Source organism: Hypanus sabinus, chromosome 6 (genome assembly GCF_030144855.1).
Source record: "Hypanus sabinus isolate sHypSab1 chromosome 6, sHypSab1.hap1, whole genome shotgun sequence".
NCBI classification, from domain to species: domain Eukaryota; kingdom Metazoa; phylum Chordata; class Chondrichthyes; order Myliobatiformes; family Dasyatidae; genus Hypanus; species Hypanus sabinus.
In genome coordinates this window covers 155,233,500-155,253,799 of record NC_082711.1, presented here as the reverse complement: position 1 = coordinate 155,253,799, position 20,300 = coordinate 155,233,500, and the positions used below count along the sequence as shown (strand labels likewise).

At 40.4% G+C, this 20,300-nt stretch overlaps 1 protein-coding gene across 4 annotated transcripts in view; it reads left to right on the top strand.

Moving 5' to 3' along the window:
* Window positions 1-20,300, top strand: part of aifm4 (apoptosis inducing factor mitochondria associated 4) — a 62,470-nt gene that overhangs the window by 29,452 nt on the left and 12,718 nt on the right. For all 4 annotated transcript variants that reach the window (XM_059973250.1, XM_059973249.1, XM_059973248.1 and 1 more), the window contains exons 10-16: window positions 722-852; window positions 7,489-7,604; window positions 8,055-8,126; window positions 8,226-8,289; window positions 10,760-10,836; window positions 13,699-13,816; window positions 17,139-17,237. In XM_059973250.1, coding sequence (XP_059829233.1) covers window positions 722-852; window positions 7,489-7,604; window positions 8,055-8,126; window positions 8,226-8,289; window positions 10,760-10,836; window positions 13,699-13,816; window positions 17,139-17,237 — 677 coding nt within the window. The remainder of the gene's footprint in view (window positions 1-721; window positions 853-7,488; window positions 7,605-8,054; window positions 8,127-8,225; window positions 8,290-10,759; window positions 10,837-13,698; window positions 13,817-17,138; window positions 17,238-20,300) is intronic.

The window sequence follows — 20,300 nt, the reverse complement described above, 5'->3', positions numbered from 1 at the left end:
AATCGCAGCTCTCGTTTTTTCTGATTTATTTTCTGCTCCGAACACCGATAAATAAATCTCAAAATGCTGTTTAAATCTTTTCCAGTTTTCAGCTATGTTCCCAGTCAGCTGAAGTGTTTTCTGAGGTTGTAAAACTTCCATTCTTAAAGCTGTTAGCCAACAACAAAAAAGTTTGTGCTTCTTTTTCGATTATTTTTGCTTTTCCCGTGTTAGCGAAATGAATTATTCTTCCAGACCGACTTCTGACACCATGTTGCGTTCTTTATACATGTCGTGGGTTACTCATAAAGACACCTATTCTGGAACAACATAACTAGAACTTTTATTTAACAGCAAACAGCAACCACAACTTAACATACAAGCTTCTCGATCATTCTGTCATTTCTGCACATGCTCCGAACTTAGTCTAATCACGTTCTGACTTGTGACATGTGATATCACCACAGACACATGTACAGTATATGAATAATTTCAAGTGCCTTCTAATTAGTTTTGAACTTGGGAATCTTTTCACCAAAATGTGTTTTTTTTAACATAATAGTTCCTCAGATCTGTTTATTTTGTCTTGAGATTTCTTTTGAGTTGATTGTTAATTGTACTATATAATCCTTCAAAATTTCTAGTTTTGACATTATAGCAACAGAAAAACATATTTGATATACATCAGTTGCTTGGAGTTCAGTTTTATTTTGTTTATAATATGTGATATGTTTAAATGCAGACCTCGAAAACTTAGTTGTCCAGGAGCAGATCTAGAAAATGTATTTTGCTTGTATACTCCTGAAGATGCACACAAAATTCATGAGTTATCAAATGAAAAAGATGTTGTCATCGTGGGCTCCTCATTCATTGGTAATTCCTTTACATTTCCTGCTAAGAAGGTCACTTGTGTTATTGTGGGTTGAGTAGCCCTTATCCGAAATTCCAAAATCCAAAAACCTCCATCGTCAGAGTACTTAAAAAAAAAATTCACAAGGCTCTGGAAAGGTTGCCAGGTGATGCACTGGTCTTTGTTTGGTCACAGATAGTTCTGAAAAGTGACATCATGTATGTAATGAACAGAAGTTAATGAAAGAATACAAAAATACTGCATAAAGCAAAAAATGAACACCTTGATCGTGTATTGAAAGAATTAATTTATCATATTCTGATCATGAAACAAGCAAAGATCTGTCACAAAGAACTGAAAGTTGAAGGTAATTGTGAATATTCAGCAGTCTGGAATTTAAGAAAAGGCACAGAATTAATTTTTAAAACAACTGCCGATCACAAAAATCCAGCAACAGAACAAGTCTATGTTGCTGAGTGTTTATATACCTTACATAATAGTATTACATTTTTATCATGTTGCTGATGAAAATCTAACCCCAGAACAAGTCTACAATGCTGATTGTTTTTATACCTCACATAAAACATAAAAAAGGTAAAATACAATACATGATAAACTTTTAATCAAAATGCAGTATCAAAGGTGGAGACTGAAAGTCTGCCGTTGTTAGTTGTTGTTCAACAGCTGATTCAGATCTTCTCCCGATGCTGCTTTTTTTACCCAACACACATTATATTTTCATTCTATTAATTCAATGTAATAATTTTTATTGTTGAGTACACATGTGTAATGAACAAGCGTAAGCTAAAGACTGCTTACCAGCAGCACATAAATTCAGAATCGGAAATGAGGGCGACCCCGAGCTATCTCATTAAGTAGTCCGAAATCCAAAAAAAAATCTGAAATCCGGACACTTTGGCCCCAAGCATTTCAGATAAGGGGTACTCAACCTGTATTTCCATTATGTTTCCATTATTTTATGGTAATCAAGAAACGCACTAATACCCTAGGAACTAGTTTATAACTCAATGTCACTCCATTGTACATAATGGTGTGTCTACACTGGAAGTTCTGTTGTCTGTAATCTGAAGCAAAATAAGTGTTGCAAGAGATGTTACCAACATTACGTATTGTGTGTGATATTGAATGTATCAGTGATAATTACTGTAAGGGCTGTTTGACTTGTCTAACAATTACATACAGAATGATTCTAGAGAGCACATATTTCACATTAATACCTTAGTAACAATTCAAACTTAAGCATTGCAAAATGCCTCAAGGGCTCAAGTGTTTTGTATAACACTGTTTAACAAAATTAGACACCAAGCCTCAAAATGAGAGACTAGCACAGGAAGTTGGTTTTAAAGGATGTCTTGAAGACTGAAGAAGGATCTGTTTATTCCCATAGTTTGCTTTCAATTCTCAATCCATTGTCAGAATTCTATCCCCAATTCCAAGGGCTCTAAACGTGTTGACCAACCCCAAAGGATTAGATTTGTAAAAGATTATGTTCCTTTCATAAATGCCTGTTGATTCAACTCAATCCTATTATTCATTCAAAGATATTTGTTATTACGTCCTCATTAATAGACTTAACCATTTTCCCTATAATTACCATTGGGCCTTTTTCCTCCGGACTTCCAGACTTAAAAGAACTTCTTCTCCTTTGCTACCAGGTTTCTGAACTAATCACCTCTTTCCCAATGCTGCTGCCACATCATTATTGTATTTTTATTTTTGCTCATCTCAAGCTGGTAAAACCTGAGCTATGGGCATTGCCAAGCAGACTCATTACACAATTACAAGGAACTTTTGGACTATTCTAGTGGTGTTTAGCGTTGTGGCTTTTGGGAGATTTACATAAGTATTGTTGTGTAGGCCTAATTGCTTAATTCCATTGTGTAGTGACTTTGGGGTGATACCAGTTGAGATATTACTATCAGGACCAAGTATACTCTTTTCATGTTCCAAAGTCTTTCAATTTCCTCTTTTAATTCAGCATATTTCTGGTGTTTTTCACTTAATATTATATGTGTTTGGAATGGCTATATCTATTAAGTAAGTTGTTCTTGCTTGTTCACCCTGCAATATTACATCCAGACAGTTATTATGGATTGTCCTAGCTGTAATAATGGCTTGTATTTGTAGTATTATTCTTCCTTTTCTTCTTCCACTTCCATTTTCTATTCCTCTTCTTTCATAGTTTTTTCCCCTTCTTCCTCCTCCTCATCCCATCACCCATGCTGGGGTTGTAGGCCGCCGACAGCTGCTCGCCAAAGTCCTGTCCTGAGCCTGCCTTTCGAGTTTCCCAGGTGTAGCCCATCTTCTTGGTGTATCCTTCCTCTCCCAGGGATGAGGTTTTTGAAGCTTCTGTTGGTGTTTCTGTGGCACGGATTTTTATTGGGGGAGGGGTCCTTTCTCAGCCAGGCTGGGGGTCATCCATGGCCCAGTTGCTGCCACATTCTTGTACTTTTAACTCAACCTCTCTCAGTTATTCCACTATTGTCACTTTAATTTTGTTTTGCACTACTACAGATCACACAACAACCTTTGCACCATTCTGCTGTTTCGTGTTCATTATATTTATTACTGTATTTGTTATTGCCATGTATACTGTTTACCCTGAGAGCTTCATACAAACAAGGCATTTCATTACATCCTTGTGTAAATGATAATAAACTAATCTAATCAAATGGGTGATTCCCTGTTTTATCCCTCCATCCTTTCTTAAACAGTGGTGTCGTAGTTGCTACTCCTTTAAAATTCTGGCATGTAGATCATTGGACACTTGGGATTTAATGATTGTTGATGTCGTCAATATTTTTCTAGTAATACCTACTTCCTTGGTTCCTCATTCCCTCATAGTTCTGCCTTTTTTTCTGTCTTCCATGCGTAAAACCATACTGATAAATCACAAGATAAAGAGTGATACAGCACAAAATTAGGCATCCCAGCCACTGAGCCTTGTCAATCATTAAGCACCCATTTACACTAGTTCTCCACTAACTCACATTCCCGTCACCTCCTCTCAAATTCCTCCAGATATCTACACGTTTGGAGCAACTTACATTGGCCAATTAACCTAACAGTCGCACATGTTTGGGATGTCGGTGGGAACTAGTGCACCTAGAAGAAACTCTCACAGTCACGGGGTGGGGGAGGAGAAGTCACACGTGCGAACTCCACATGGGCAGCACCGGAGGTCGAGGGTGGCTGGAGCTGTGAGATCGCAGCTCTACTTTAATTCTTAAATACTTATGCCACTTCCTTTTTCCTTGTATCTGCTTGTAGGGGTCTCACTCTCTGCTTGTAGAACTTTCGGCCCAATAGTTCATGCTGCGAAATACCTTCTAACACTAGGTTCATACGCACACAGGGTATGGCTTTGCAACTCATTTTCCGATGTGCCTCTGCCATCTCTGATACCCTTTTAACTGCTTGGCCACTTTTTAAGAATCTACGGACATCTACTCTAAGCCCGTGTTTTTCCTCCATTCAGTATCCTGTCATTTGTTGTTCATATCCCTGTAGAGCAATCTTTTCTCAGGCTAAGTTACCATCAACTGGCCAATTCCAGTCCACTTTTGTTGTTTTACCTAGCTAAGTTAAAGGTTCAAAGGTTTATTGATTATCGAAGTATATATGCAGTATACAACTCTGAGATCCGTCTACTTCAAATAGCCATTAAGCAAAGAAAATAATGGAAATGATTCAAGGAAAAAGCATCAACCCCCCCCCCACCACCCCCGGGACTGCGAGAACATCAAACCCCAACTCCCACCCCCCCACCACCCACACAAAAAAACTTACAAATTGCTCCCGCCAAATTAAATTGCTCAGACGGTAACAAGAAAGAACGGACAAAAACACAGAATATAAGACCTTAATACTGAGGAGCAGTATTAGTCCATTTAGCCCATCGAGTCTGCTCCACCATTTCATCAAAGCTGACCAATTTTCCTCTCTTCCTCAATCTCTTCCCTTCATACCTTGACTAATCAAGCATCTATGGTCTTATAAAGACTTATTGTTCAAAAATTGGCCTACTTCAATTAAGAAAAATACACTCGTTTTATCTTAGACAAATCAAACTGAATTAGTACTAAAAAGAAAGTGCTTCCCCCTCCCCCACAAGGCTCCTCCCCAGTTTCATTCCCTAAAACTAGATTCAGATTTATGCCCCCTCCCAATACTCCCTTTTATTGGTTAAAAATATTCACTTGATTGCAAGCTAAGAATCCTGTGCTCTCCATATGTTTTACATTCCCTGCATCTCAGTCAGTATAAGGGTAATTAAAACTTCCACTATTACTGGCCCAAGTGCTCTTGCACGTGTCAGAAATTTGCTCTGCTGCTTTGTAACTCTGTTTGGAATTTTGTAATGTACTAGTGTAATTGCCTCTGTTTTTGTTCTTTCATTCAACCCATGCAGCTTCCAAATCGCACCCCATCTTACACCTTAAACAATGTTGCAGCTCTCCTTTTAAATCCTTCTCTACATCTACTGTAAGCTCTGCAAACAGCAAAATTAAGCATCTAGTCTTGCCCCTTTTTAAAGATATTTTTGTGCACTTCTATGTCATATATCCACAGAGTTACCTGTGGCATCAGTTTATCTGCCTTAGTCGCCATTCTCCTTGCATTTCATTATATAAAGGCCATTGCTGAGTTAAGAACATCCGGTTTATGGTCAACACTACGTATGAATGTGCTCCTAAATATTATTAAAATCATTAGTCTGACATACTTATGTACATACATTTCTTCCTGGCTTTGCCTTCTATCCACTTATAGTACTTGTCCTTATGTGTTTTTGATGATATTCATTACAATACTGTGAAGGGGCAGTTACCATATTGAGTATTATTTATTTTCCAATTTATGGACATCTGCTAGAACAGAATTTATTTGTACCAGCAATTACAGTTGGTCTTTATTACCGAATCTCTATTTTCCCTGCCTTTAACTTTCTCGTACCCACCAAAATAAGAAAGAGGAGGAGGACTTACTACTGTAAAGGGTGGTTGTGACAGATATCCTCAGGATATTCAATGAAATAGATAAACCCTTGAAATGATGTGTAATGCTTGGCCAGGGAGCTGTGGTTGAGTTTAGACTAAATAGCTGTTTTATTTTGTCCAGCGGAGAACTGTGGACTGAGTGAATTCTTGATTTTGTTTTTTGATTCCAGTTCAGTATCACAGGCAATCTAATTCTGATGTCAGTTTGCCAACCTATGTCAAACAGTCAAAACACTCATACTTCCTGGAGTAACCCGAAACCTGTAATTGAAGATTTTCTTAAAATTCCAGCAGCGTAATAGCTATGAATTAAGTGACCCTGGGATTTTTTTGTTGTGTCATATTACTAACATGACTTCTAGGATACAGTAATGATCAGGAAATATTACCAGCATGAATTCAGTGTAAAAATGTACAGGGTAGTAGGTGGGCATTTGGCCCATTTGAGTCTATGTCAACCAAATCTGGACGTTAAGTTATTCCCTCTTTCCAGCTCTTGGGTTTGTGACCCTGTAAGTTATAGTTTCCAAGTGCTCTTCCATGGATTTATTATATGAGGCTGGTATTTATTTCTCCCACTTCTTTTTAAGAAGTGACCATGGAAGAGAAACAGTTATTCACTGAATGAAATTTGTCTTTCTTCACCACTTCCTCCTTCACTCTATTCTTCTACAATATTCACCCTAGATATCATCTCCTCTGCTGAGGATAACAGGACACTCATATTCTCAACTTAGTCTTTTCATGATTTTGTACACCTCAATTTAAGCTCTCTCAGCCTCATTTGAACCAATGAAACAATTGTAGCCTCATCACTATCTCCTCTCTTCATAACAAGTCTCAGGCCCTGGCTATGTGAAGAGTTTCATCCAAAACATTGACTCTTTATTCCTCTCTATAAATGCTCTTAACTCTTGTTAAGTTCCTCCAGCATATTGTGTGTCTCAGTCTGGATTTCCAGCTTTTGCAAAATATCTTGTGTTTCTGGCGATATCCTTTTACTGTACATTTTCTTTGATCTAAATGTTTCTTAAATGCTCTGTGAGACTGCCTTCTAGTGCTAGGGACGGGACTACAGGCAACTAAATAACTACAGCAAAAGAAGATAAATTATTGTTCCACCTCAGGCAATTATTTGAAATGTTCAGTTTTTCTTCTAATCACTAGTTGTTTCTCCCCTCCCCTCCAAAAGTTTACATTTATCTTGCACATTTTATGTCTAGAGGACAGGCAAATCCTCAGCAACACGTACAACACGCTGGAGGAGCTCAGCAGGTCGGGCAGCATCCATGGAAATGAGCAGACAACGTTTCGGGCCGAGACTGCTTGTTTCCACGGATGCCGCCCCACCTGCTGAGTTCCTCCAGTGTGTTGTGTGTGTTGCTTTGATTCACAGCATCTTCAGTGTACTTTGTGTTTAGGCAAATCCTCAGTTTGACAAGTTCTAAGAGTCGGAACTGAGATAACAGAGCATACCCCGTATACTACAATAGATGGAATGCCAGTCTGAATTTTATCTGTGAAAGCTATATTTGAACCTTTAACTTTCAGGTGCAGGGCCATTGTTAGTTTGTGCATGACTTCATAAAATGAAGTAATGTAAATATTTTACTTCAGATCTTTCCTTTTGTCTTCCAGGAATGGAGATAACTTGGTACCTGATTAACAAAGCTAAGTCTGTGTCTGTGGTTGGAACCAGCAAGGTTCCGTTTCGGGATGTGTTGGGAAGAGATGTTGGCACTGCAATAATGAAGTTAAGTTGCCAAATGAAAATTCAGTTGTCTGAAGAGAACACAATTCAAAATTTGCAGATAATAAAAATTGGTTTAGGAAGTTGTGAAGGAAATTGAAAGTGGGAAAGAAAAGCTGCACTTGTAGGAAATCAAAGTGAAAGCATAGGAAATCAGGTCAGGCAGTGCCCATGGGAAAAGAAACTTAATTAATATTTAAAATTAAAATATTTTTCCTCCTATAGATTTTGTCTGACCCACTGAGTGTTTTCTGCATTTTCTGACAAAAGCCACTGATCTGAATCCTAACTTTAGCCATGTTTGTCTTAATTAGTGAGAAAATACTGAAAATATCTTCCACTGCTGATCAAGAAAAGCACTGTTTATTTCAATCTTCCTCTTAGCTTTTAATATAAGCATATTAATTCTTCTTCACTTTGTTTTGATTTGAAATCCTTCTCTGTAACATTGCAGAAATTTGAAGCGGCAAATGTGAAGTTTTACATGGAAAGTAAAGTGACTGAACTCAGGGGACAGAATGGATTGGTAAACCCAATGAAAATTGAATCATTTCAGCAATTAGCTTTTGTTCTATCTTGCATTAATTTTTGTAACTTACGCAAACTATTTTTCATATATTTGCAGTTGGAAGAAGTTGTGCTCGAAAATGGAATGGTTCTTCCAGCAAACATCTGTGTAGTTGGAATTGGTATAAACTTAACCATTTTTTTAAACCATATATTTGGTTAGAATCATATATAGACCTTAGAACAATACAGAAAAGGAGAAGGCCCTTTGACCCATGAATCTGTACTGACCACTGTCCAAGTCCTTCTGCAGCCTCCCTGCTTTCTCAACACTACCTGCCCCTCACCTATCTTTCTATTGTCTACAAAGCCATCAAATCTGTTAGCCAAATCAGTGACATACAACATAAAAAGAAATGGTCCCAACAGCAACCCCTGCGGCTCACAACTAGTCACTGGCAGCCAATCTGAAAAGACTCCCTTTAGACCCACTCTTTTCCTCCTACCAATCAGCCAATGCTCTATCCATGCTAGTATTATTCCTGTAATTCCTTGGGCTCTTACCTTGCTAAGCAGCCTCATGTTCCACACCTTGTCAAAGGCTTTTGGAAAATCCAATTACACAACTTCCACCGATTCTGCTATGTCTGTCCTGCTTGTTATTTCCTCAAGATTCTAACAGATTTGTTGGACAACATTTTTCATTAAGGAAACCATATTAAATTTTGACTATTTTATCTTATGCCTCCACGTACTCCAAAACCGCATCCTTAACAATTGACTGCAACATATTCCCAACCTCTGAAATCAGGCTAACTGGCCTATAATTTCTTCTGCCTCTCTCTCACTCCACAAAGAGTGGAGTGACATTTGCAATTTTTCAGTCCTCTGGAACCATTCCAAAATCTAGTGATTCTTGAAAGATGATTATTGATGTCTCCACATTAGTTCATTAGATGGACTACACCCCAGGGTACTGTGGGGTATAGTCCATCTGTTGTAGGTGATTTATCTACCTTTAGACCTTGCAGCTTCCAAGCTCTCTCTATTGACAGCGACTGCACTTGCTTCTTCTCCCACCACTCTTGAACTTCCGACATACTGTTAGTTTCTAACATAATGAAGATAGACACAAAATATTTAATAAGTTCATGCGGCATTTCCTTGCCCCCCTTACTACCTCTCCAGCATCATTTTCTCGTGGTCCGATATCTACACTCGCCTCTTCTACTCTTTATATACCAGAAAATAATGTTCGGTATCCTCTCTGATGTTGTTGGCTAGCTTACCTTCATATTTCATCTTTTCCTACCTTATGGCTTTTTTTAGTTGCCTTCTGCTGGGTTTTAAAAGTTTCCCAATCCTCTAACTTCCCACTAACTTCTGTTCTTCTATATACCCTCTGTTTGGCTTTCATGTTGGCTTTGACTTACCTTGTCAGCCGTGGTTGCGTCATTCTGCCTTTAATATACATCTCCTTTAGGATGTATCTATTTGCGCCTTCTGAATTGCTCCCACAAACTCCAGCCATTGCTGTTCTGCTGTCATCCCTTGCTAGCGTCCCCTTCCAATCAAATTTGACCAACTCCTCTCTCAAGCCTCTGTAATTCCCTTTACTCCACTGTAATACTGGTACACTTGACTTTAGCTTCTCTATCTCAAATTGCAGGGTGAATTTGATCATGTTATGATCACTATCTTCTAAGGGTTCTTTTACCCTAAGCTTCCTAATCAACTATGGTTCATTACACAACACCCAATCCACAATAGTTGATCTCCCAGTGGGCACAACCACAAGCTGCTCTAAAAATCCAGCCAATGGGATCCAGCACTAACCTGATTTTCCCAATCTTCCTGCGTATTGAAATCCCCCATGACTATTGCAACATTGCCCTTTTGACATGCTTTTTTATCTCCCATTGCAATTTGTAGCCCACATCCTGAGTACTTTTCGGAGGCCTGTATTTAACTCCCATCAGGGTCTTTTTGCCCTTGCAGTTTCTTAGCTCTACCCAAAAGGATTCTTCATCTTCTAATCCTATGTCGCCTCCTCTGATTTCATTTTTCCCCAACAGAGCCTCACCACCCCCTCTGCCTACCTGCCTGTGCTTTTGATACAATATGTATCCTTGGATGTTTACTGAATATTTTCTTTTTACATTTGACTTCCAACGTACAACACTTCACACTTGTCCGGATTAAATTCTTGCCTTTTCTATGTTGAAATTTCTAAATGATTTATATCCTGCTGTATGTTTTGACAATCTATCTACAAATTTGCCTCTATCTAAACAGCCATTCTATATCCTCTTACAAATCATATGAATAGGAAGCTAATGACACCTAATTACTTCTGCCTGCACATGGTAACTATCCCTGGTTCATATAATTAGAAACATAGAAAGCCTACAGCATAACACAGGCCCTTCAGTCCACAATGCAGTTTCGAAGATGTACTTACTTTAGAAATTATCTAAGGTTATCTAAGGTTACCCATAGCCCTCTATTTTTCTAAGCTCCATGTACCTATCCAGAAGTCTCTTAAAAGGCGCTATTGTATCCGCCAATTGTGAATCGTTTAGTTTTTTCCCCCTAAGGGGCTGTCCTCACATGATCTTTTTCTCTTATATAAACTGCTTGCTGTGTGGAAAGGAGTGGTACCCGCAACAGATTTCCTTAACAAGAGTGGCATAAAAACTGATTCGAATGGTGCAGTTATTGTCAATAAGGTAGAAATTGTTTTATGTTTTACCATTGATTCCTTGATTTAAATGATAGCATTTCCACTTTGGAATGATCTGCCGCTTTTTCACTTGTGCAAAGTAGGGCATTTCCTCCTTGATTTAATTCTTTAGATTTTCCCTGGCTGCAAGCCAATTGAAACGCTTAATTTTCGTTCTGGTGTACCTTACAATGTAAATCACTTGTCTGAAACAGAAAACTACATGGGGAATCTCATGTCAGAAAGGGATTACATTTTTTTTATCGGTTGTTTCCTGGAAAATAGGACGTGATGAGTCAGTAGTGAATTGAAAACATGGAGTTAATGGCTAAATGAAATTTAATGTGGATAGAATACAGGAGGCAACATAAGACCGTAGGCCATAAGACATAGGAGCAGAAGTAGGCCATTTGGCCTATTGAGTCTGATCTACCATTCAATCATGGCTGATCATTTTCCACCCTGCTCAGCCCCACTCCCCACCAATCTCCGTGTAACATTTAATGCTGTGTCCGATCAAGAACCTATCAAGACCTGCCTTAACTACATCCAATGGTCTGGGCTCCACAGGAGCCTGTGGTAATAAGTTCCACAAATTCCACCCTCTGGCTAAAGAACTTTCTCTGCATCTCTGTTTTAAATAGATGCCCCTCTATCCTGAGGCTGTGCCCTCTTGTCCTAGACTCCCCAACCATGGGAAACATCCTTTCCACATTTTTAATATGTGAATATGTAGGGAGGGAGGAGCATATCAGGTCAGTCCAAATTTGTATGTTGTCATGATAGATATAGTCATAGAGCACCACAGAATAGAACCATTCTCTATGGCCCATCTAGTCCGTACTGAACTGTTACTCTGCCTTTTCCCATTGACTCGCACCTGCATTGCTAAGTGGCTTTAGCAAAGAATGATGGGAGTATTACACAGATGGAGCTGAGTAATCTTTGTAATGGACAAGATGTTTTGTTTAAAGCGTAACCGGACACTGAACATTGTGTGTTTCCTGTTTAGGAAATTAGTCAAGAAAGGAAAAGGTGTCAATGACAGGGGAGTAAAACTTGTAATGTGAAAGTGGTAGTGTGTAAGAGGAATGCCTTCAGTGCCTATGATGTAGAACCAGTGGAAAACAAACTGCTGGAGGAACTCAGCAGGCCAGGGAGCATTTATAAAGGGAAAAGGGCCCAGTGATGTATTGCATCGAGACCCTTCAACAACACTTAGTTTACAGTTTATCTTGGTCTCCATTACTGCATTAATGTCAAGAAAGATACTGGATTGCTTTGCAAATGACTTAACATAGTTACACGGAGCCAGTGCCGATCTACTGTGCAGGTACCGTTCTATGATTCTGTGTTGCACAATGGTGTTGTAATGGCCCAGGACTCCTTACACAGAAGCTTTCAAGCCAACAACCTCTACCAGCTAGTAGGACACGAGCAGCAAAACCATGGGAGCACCATCACCTGAAATTTGCCCTCCCGGTCACACTCCATCTTGACCTGGAAGTACTGTACATCACTCTTCCTGGAACTTCCAAAAAGCTTTGTGATTATGTCAACAATGCCAACAAGGACTGCAGTGGTTCAAGATGACAGCTCTCCACCACATCCTTAAGGGCAGTTTGGGACAGACAGTTAAATGCTGGCTTAGACTAAAAGGTGGCAATAGGAGCGACAGATCAATGATTTATATTTCATGTTGAATTTAAGATAAGTTCATCACTCTCGGCGAAGGTCTAGTGCTGGTTTTAGATGATGTTGAAAAATGACACTGGTTCCTCCATTAAACTGTGACTCAACGGGAGGAGTGTATAAGCTTTGAAATGACCCTGCAGTGATGTCCTTAAGTTGTGCCTGGTCACTTTGTAATTCATTAAGAACATGCCAGACCACATCCACACTAAGCTCTTTATAAAATTAATAATGTAAATATGGGTATGTCTACTCCAGTAGCTTGGCATTTGACTAAGCACTCAAGTGTAACCTAATCAAATTACCAATGTGGATCTGTTCTGTGGGTCTACATTTACAGCTGAGCATGTTAGTGTAATGTGTACGGCAAAGCAAGATCACTGCTAAAAATACTTGTTTAGTAATAACCAGAAGGTTTTCTGTGTTTGTTTTTATCTATTGACTGCCCTACTAGCTAAACAGCTCCATCCATTCCTGTGTAAGCATCTTTTTAGTGTCACCTTCAACTTAATTCAAAACTTTGAATGCTGTCAGTTCTAAATTCCAAAGGGCCTGTTCCATGCCATCTGGTTGAAATGAAATGCTTTGCAATTAAAATTGCATTACTTCTCATTGTAGTGATGCCTCTTGAGTCCATTTACATTCATTCCATATGCCAGTCTCCCACCCATAAGACCATAAGTTATAGGAGCAGAATTGGGCCATTTGGCCCATTGAGTCTGCTCCGTCATATCATCGTGGCTGATCCATCTTCCCTCTCTGCCCTAATCTCCCACCTTCTCCCCATATCCCTTCATGCCCTCACTAATCAAGAATCCATCAACCTCCACCTTAAATATACCCTGTGACCTGGCCTCCACAGCTACCTGCGGTGATGAATTCCACAGATGCACCACTCTCTGACTAAAGAAATTCCTCCTCATCTCCGTTCTAAATGGACATCCCTCTATTCTGAGGCTGGGTCCTCTGGTCTTAGACTCCCCAAATCATGGTGGTTTAAAAAAAAATTGTGCAATAAAAAAAAATTGGCTTCACTGCATTTTGTTTGGGATTAAGAGAAATGTGACTGATGTGGAAATTGAATTGCACGGTGCTTTAGGGCAGGTTTTAAACGATGCTGGAATTTGAAATTTTGCCAGGCGAGTGCTTTCATTTTTGTTTTGGCTCTCTGTTTCAGAACATGCAGACCAGTAATCTTAGAGTGTTTGCAGCTGGGGACATTACTTCATTTCCACTACCGCTGAAAAATAATGAAAATGTGACCATTCGTCATTGGCAAGTGGCTCATTCACAAGGTACTTTGAGCTGCCCTTATGAGAATTGTGGTTGTACAAATTGCAATGATAAGGGAAAACCATTTTTATTCATTGCTTTCTTGGAGGGTGGCCAGTTCATTTGCTTGTAGAGCTGCTGTCTTAAGTCACAGAATTCACAGCTGACTTTTAACATGCGCTCTATTTTTTCTGTCCAGCTGGTTTTTGATGGAAGCCATAGTCATCCAGCATTGAAGCTGGTCTTTCTGCCCACTACATCCATGCCAAGTATCTATCTAAACTAGTCCCATTTCCCAGCACATTGTCTTCTTTGTTATGGTATTACAAGTGCTTTTCTAAACACTTTTTATTGCTGTGAGAGTATCTGCCCACACCATACTCTCAGATAGCGCAGATATTCTTTCTAAAATCCCCACTAAATCTCCTACTCCTGACTTTCAACCTATGACTGGACTTATGCTGAGGGCAAAATTTATCAATGCCTCCCCTATCAATGAATTGAATTGAATTGACTTTGTTACTTACATCCTTCATATATATATGAGGAGTAAAAATCTTTACGTTCCGTCTCTGTCTAAGTGTGCAATTTATAGTAATTTATAATAAATAGTACATATAACAGGATAGTCAATATAACATAGAAATACCGTTGTGTCAGCATGAATTAAGCAGTCTAATGGCCTGGTGGAAGAAGCTGTCCCGGAGCCTGTTGGTCCTGGCTTTTATGCTGTGGTACCGTTTCCCAGATGCTATCAGCTGGAATAGTTTGTGGTTGGGGTGACTCAGGTCCTTTTCACACATCTGTCTTTGTAAATGTCCTTAATAGTGGGCTCAGAGTCAGAATCAGGTTTATTATCACCGGGATGTGACGTGAAATTTGTTAACTTAGCAGCAGCAGTTTAATGCAATACATAATCTAGCAGAGAGAATTAAGAATAATAATAACAACAAATAAAATTTTAAAATATTAATAAATAAACAAGTAAATCAATTACATATATTGAACAGGTTTAAAAAAGTGTAAGAACAGAAATACTGTATATTTAAAAAAAGTGAGGTAGTGTCCAAAGATTCAATGCACATTTAGGAATTGGATGGGAGAGGGGAAGAAGCTGTTCCTGAATCACTGAGTGTGTGCCTTCAGGCTTCTGTACCCCCTGCCTGATGGTAACAGTGAGAAAAGGGCATGCTCTGGGTGCTGGAGGCCCTTAATAATGGACACTGTCTTTCTGAGACACTGCTTCCTAAAGATGTCTTGGGTACTTTGTAGGCTAGTACCCAAGATGGAGCTGACTAGATTTACAATCTTCTGCAGCTTCTTTCAGTTCTGTGCAGCAGCCCCTCCTTACTAGACAGTGATGAGCTTGTCAGAATGCTCTCCACAGTACAACTATAGAAGTTTTTGAGTGTATTTGTTGACATGCCAAATCTCTTCAAACTCCTAATAAAGTATAGCCGCTGTCGTGCCCTCTTTATAATGACATCAATCTGTAGTTCACATCTATAGATGTACTGGGCTGTCCACATCACTCTCTGCAGAGTACTGTGATTGGGTAAAGTACAGTTCCCATACCAGGCAGTGATGCAGCCAGTCAGGATGCTCTCAATTGTGCCCCTATAGAAAGTTATCGGGATTTGGGGACCCACACCAAACTTTTCCAACTATTTGAGGTGAAAGAGGCACTGTTGTGCCTTTTTCACCACACACCCAGTATGTACAGACCATGTGAGATCCTCAGTGATGTTCATGCCGGGGAACTTAAAGCTGTTCACCCTCTCAACCCCAGGTCCATTGATGTTAATAGGGGCTAGATTGTCTCTGTTCCTCCTGTAGTTCGCAACCATATCCTTTGATTTTGCAACATTGAAGACGAGGTTGTTTTCTTGACACCACTGTGTCAGGGTGATGACTTCTCTGCAGGCTGCCTCATTATTATTTGAGATTAGGCCATCAGTAAGTTTAATCAGCAGATTGAAGCTGTGGGTGGCGACGCAGTCACGGGGGCACAGAGAGTAAAGGAGGGGGCTTAGTACCCAGCTCTGTGGGGCACCTGTGTTGATGGTCAGAGGAGCAGAGGTGAGGGAGTCCACTCTTACCACCTGCTGGTGATCTAACAGGAAGTCCAGGATCCAGCTACACAAGGCAGGGTGCAGGTTGAGGTCTCTGAGCTTCTTGTCGAGCCTGGAGGGAATTATGGTGTTGAATGCTGAACTGTAGTCGAAGAGCAGCATTTTCACATAAGCGTCCCTTTTCCTCAGATGTCTAAGGATGGTGTGTAGGGCTGTGGCTATTGCATCGTCTGTCGATCAGTTGTGTCGATAGGTGAATTGTAGGGGGTCCTTTGTGGGTGGTAGCAAGCTGCAGATGTAGTCCTTGACCAGCCTCTCAAAGAATTTGCTTATTATTGAGGTGAGTGACAGGACGCCAGTCATTCAGACATGTTACCTTGGTCTTTTTAGGTACAGGAATACTGATGGATGTTTTGAAGCAGGAGGGCACTCTGCACTGGGAGAGGGAGAGATTAAAAATGTCTGTAAACACACCTGCCAGTTGTGCCGCGCACACTCTGAGTAACCGTGCTGGGACGCCGTCTGGTCCCGCAGCCTTGCGACTGTCCCAATGCACTCGTTGCGCCAATGCACTCCATAACTCTGTATACATCCCGCAGCCTTCTTCACTCCAAAGAAAACTAATCCAGCCTCTCCATAACTGAACCGGTCCTCCCCAGACAACATCTAAGTGAATCTTCTCTACAACCCCTTCGCTATAATCCCATCATCCCAGAACTGCATGAAGTACTCCGACTGTGGCCTAAGTAATGATTTATAAAATTGTATAATAACCTCCCTGCTCTTAGATTCTTTACCCTGACTAATGAAAGCAACTATCTTTTACACTGACTTTAACTTTCTGTTCTACCTCCTTCAGGGATTCTTGGACATATGCATCAAGGCCCCACTGTCCCTTAGTACTTGCTAACCTTAGTATTCACCCCAAATATATTATCTCATATACTTTAGGTGTGCCTTCTTTTTCACATTGGTTCTTTTCAGTATTTGTTTATGTATAATTTTTCATAAATTCTATTGTACTTTTTCCCTGTAAACACCTGTGAGAAAATGACTCTCAATATGGTAACATACATACTTCGCTAATAAATTTACTTTGAACTTCAGTTTGTGACTGTGACTCTGGTTCTGAGATCCTTCACCAGGGAAGACAATTTTGTATCTACCATGTCAAATGCTGTGAGGATTTTGCCTCCAGCCATACATGTTATATGGTATTCTTGTTTATAAAATCGGAAGATGTAAATATCTGGGTTTTTTTTGTACTCTTAAGGTCACGTGGCTGCGCTGAGCATGCTGAAGAAAAATGCTGCCTTTAATTCCGTGCCATACTTCTGGTCAGCCATTTCAGAAAGCAGTGTTCGATATGCAGGTAACGATGACCTAATGCATCATTGCGGGGGAAATGGACCAAAATGCATTTGGACTCGCTCCATTCAGGCCCTGCCAGTCAAAAGCCTAGCTCATTGTGGAAGTAACAATACCTTAGAACAAAGAACATAGAACAGTACAACACAGGGCTTAAAGTGATACAAAATGTGATTGGGTTCTCATTTTCACCATGCCCAACTGCCTGGCCTTTCACTGAACTGGTATTAGTACGTGAGACAAAAGGAATAGACAATCATAACAATCTGCAAACGTGTCAGTATGATTTGGCATACACTGGTATGTACTAGTTTTAAACCAGATGCTACACTTGGGTTTAAACTAGCTTACAAACTACTCAAATTATTTGTAACCAGCCTTGATGGAGATCTAGTTAACCAGCTCAGGAAAAAAGTCATATTCGCCTAAATTTAACTAAATTCTGTCTGGATAGACAGGATCTGATTAGGAGTAGCCAGCGTGGATTTGTGCGTGGAAGGTCATGTTTGACAAACCTTATTGAATTTTTTGAAGAAGTTACGAGGAATGTTGACGAGGGTAAAGCAGTGGACTTCAGCAAGGCCTTTGACAAAGTTCCACATGGAAGGTTAGTTAAGAAGGTTCAGTCGTTAGGTATTAATGCTGGAGTAATAAAATGGATTCAACAGTGGCTAGATGGGAAATGCCAGAGAGTAGTGGTGGATAATTGTTTATCGGGATGGAGGCCGGTGACTAGCGGGGTGCCTCAGGGATCTGTTTTGGGCCCAATGTTGTTTGCAATATACATAAATGATCTGAATGATGGGGTGGTAAATTGGATTAGTAAGTATGCTGATGATACTAAGGTAGGAGGTGTTGTGGATAATGAGGTGAATTTTCAAAGCTTGCAGGGAGATTTATGCCGGTTAGAAGAATGGGCTGAATGTTGGCAGATGGAGTTTAATGCTGAGAAGTGTGAGGTTCTACATTTTGGCAGGAATAATCCAAATAGAACATACAGGGTAAATGGTAGGGCATTGAGGAATGCAGTGGAACAGAGAGATCTAGGAATAACAGTGCATAGTTCCCTGAAGGTGGAGTCTTCATGTAGATAGGGTGGTGAAGAGGGCTTTTGGAACGCCGGCCTTTATAAATCAAAGCATTGAGTACAGAAGTTGGGATGTAATGTTAAAATTGTACAAGGCATTGGTAAGGCCAAATTTGGAATATTGTGTACAGTTCTGGTCACCGAATTATAGGAAAGATATCAATAAATTAGAGAGATTGCAGAGACGATTTACTAGGATGTTACCTGGGTTTCAGCACTTAAGTTACAGAGAAAGGTTGAACAAGTTAGGTCTCTATTCATTGGAGTGTAGAAGGTTGAGGGGGGGATTTGATCGAGGTATTTAAAATTTTGAGAGGGATAGATAGAGTTGACGTGAATAGGCTGGTTCCATTGAGAGTAGGGGAGATTCAAACGAGAGGACATGATTTGAGAGTTAGGGGGCAGAAGTTTAAGGGAAACACGAGGGGGTATTTCTTTACTCAGAGAGTGATAGCTGTGTGGAATGAGCTTCCTGTAGAAGTAGTAGAGGCCAGTTCAGTTGTGTCATTTAAGGTAAAATTGGATAGGTATATGGACAGGAAAGGAGTGGAGGGTTATGGGCTGAGTGCGGGTAAGTGGGACTAGGTGAGATTAAGAGTTCGGCACGGACTAGGAGGGCCGAGATGGCCTGTTTCCGTGCTGTGATTGTTATATGGTTATATGGTTATAAATGTAGAACACATACTGAGTTCCTCTCCTCTTCTACTTTGAATTCTTTTGAAAGATAGGTGTTTCTGTGGAACCGAATCTTCCTGCTCTTGAAATGTACCTCAGGGTTTAAAGAGACCCAATAAATCTTCAGTAGGGCCACCACAGTAGGAAAATTGTTAGCACATTGATTCGTAGCACATCAGCTCTGAGATCGGGGTTCAAACCCCGCTGCTACTGTACATTTGCCTTGAGACTACAGGGGTTTCCTCCAGCTTTATTCCTCCCACATTCCAAAGATGCCCAGGTTAGAGTTAGTAAATTGTGGGCTTGCTAAGTTGGCAACACGTGCAGGCTGTCCCCCTTCCCCAACCCCAGCATATCCCTCATGCAGACAACACAGTTCAAGTTCAGTTTGTTGTCATACAACCATACACAAGCACACTGCCAAACGAAACAACGTTCCTCCGGACAATGGTGCACAGCACAACTTCATGCAACATGTGAAGTGATATTGCCACAAATAAATTAACAAATAATGAGGTGCATTTACAACACAAGTTAAAACGTAAAGAGTATAGCACTATTGGCACTTCATATGTGATGAGACCAAGGTGACGGCAGGGAGTTCGGTAGCCTCACAGCCTGGGGGAAAGAAGCTGTTTTCCCTCCTAACAGTTCTTGTCCTAATGTTATTGTATGTCCTGCCTGATGGTAGGGAGTCGAAGATATTGTTGGACTGATGGGATGGATCATTGACAATGCTAAGGGCCCTGCATATACAGTATAGCGCTCCTTGTAAATATTTCTGATGGTTGGAAGAGAGACTCTGACGATCCTCTCAGCAGTTCTTGCAGTCCTTTGTAGGAATTTGCAGTCAGATGCCTTTCAATTCCCGTCCCAGATGGTGATGCAGGGGTCCGGGCACTCTCGATGGTACTCCTATAATTCGTTAGAACGGCAGGGTGGGGGAATCCTCGCTCACCCACAGTACTTCTCTTCAGGAACTAGAGATGGTGCTATGCTTTCTTGATCAAAGAAGTGGTGTTTGGGGGGCCAGGTGAGATGGCCGCTCCCAGATATTTGGTACTCCTAACAATCTCAATGGAGTTGCAGTTCATGTGCACTAAGGACTGGTCAGCCTGCACCTTCCCAAAGTCCTCACATGTCCCTTTTGTATTATCCACGTGTGCTCTCGATATTCTCCGAACCACTCTACCTCCTCTCTGAATGCTGTCACATCGTAATTGTTCGTGAGGCCAGCCACTTGTGTTATCAGTGAGCTTGATGATTTGGTTTTAGCCGAATCCAGCAATGCAGTCATGCATCAGC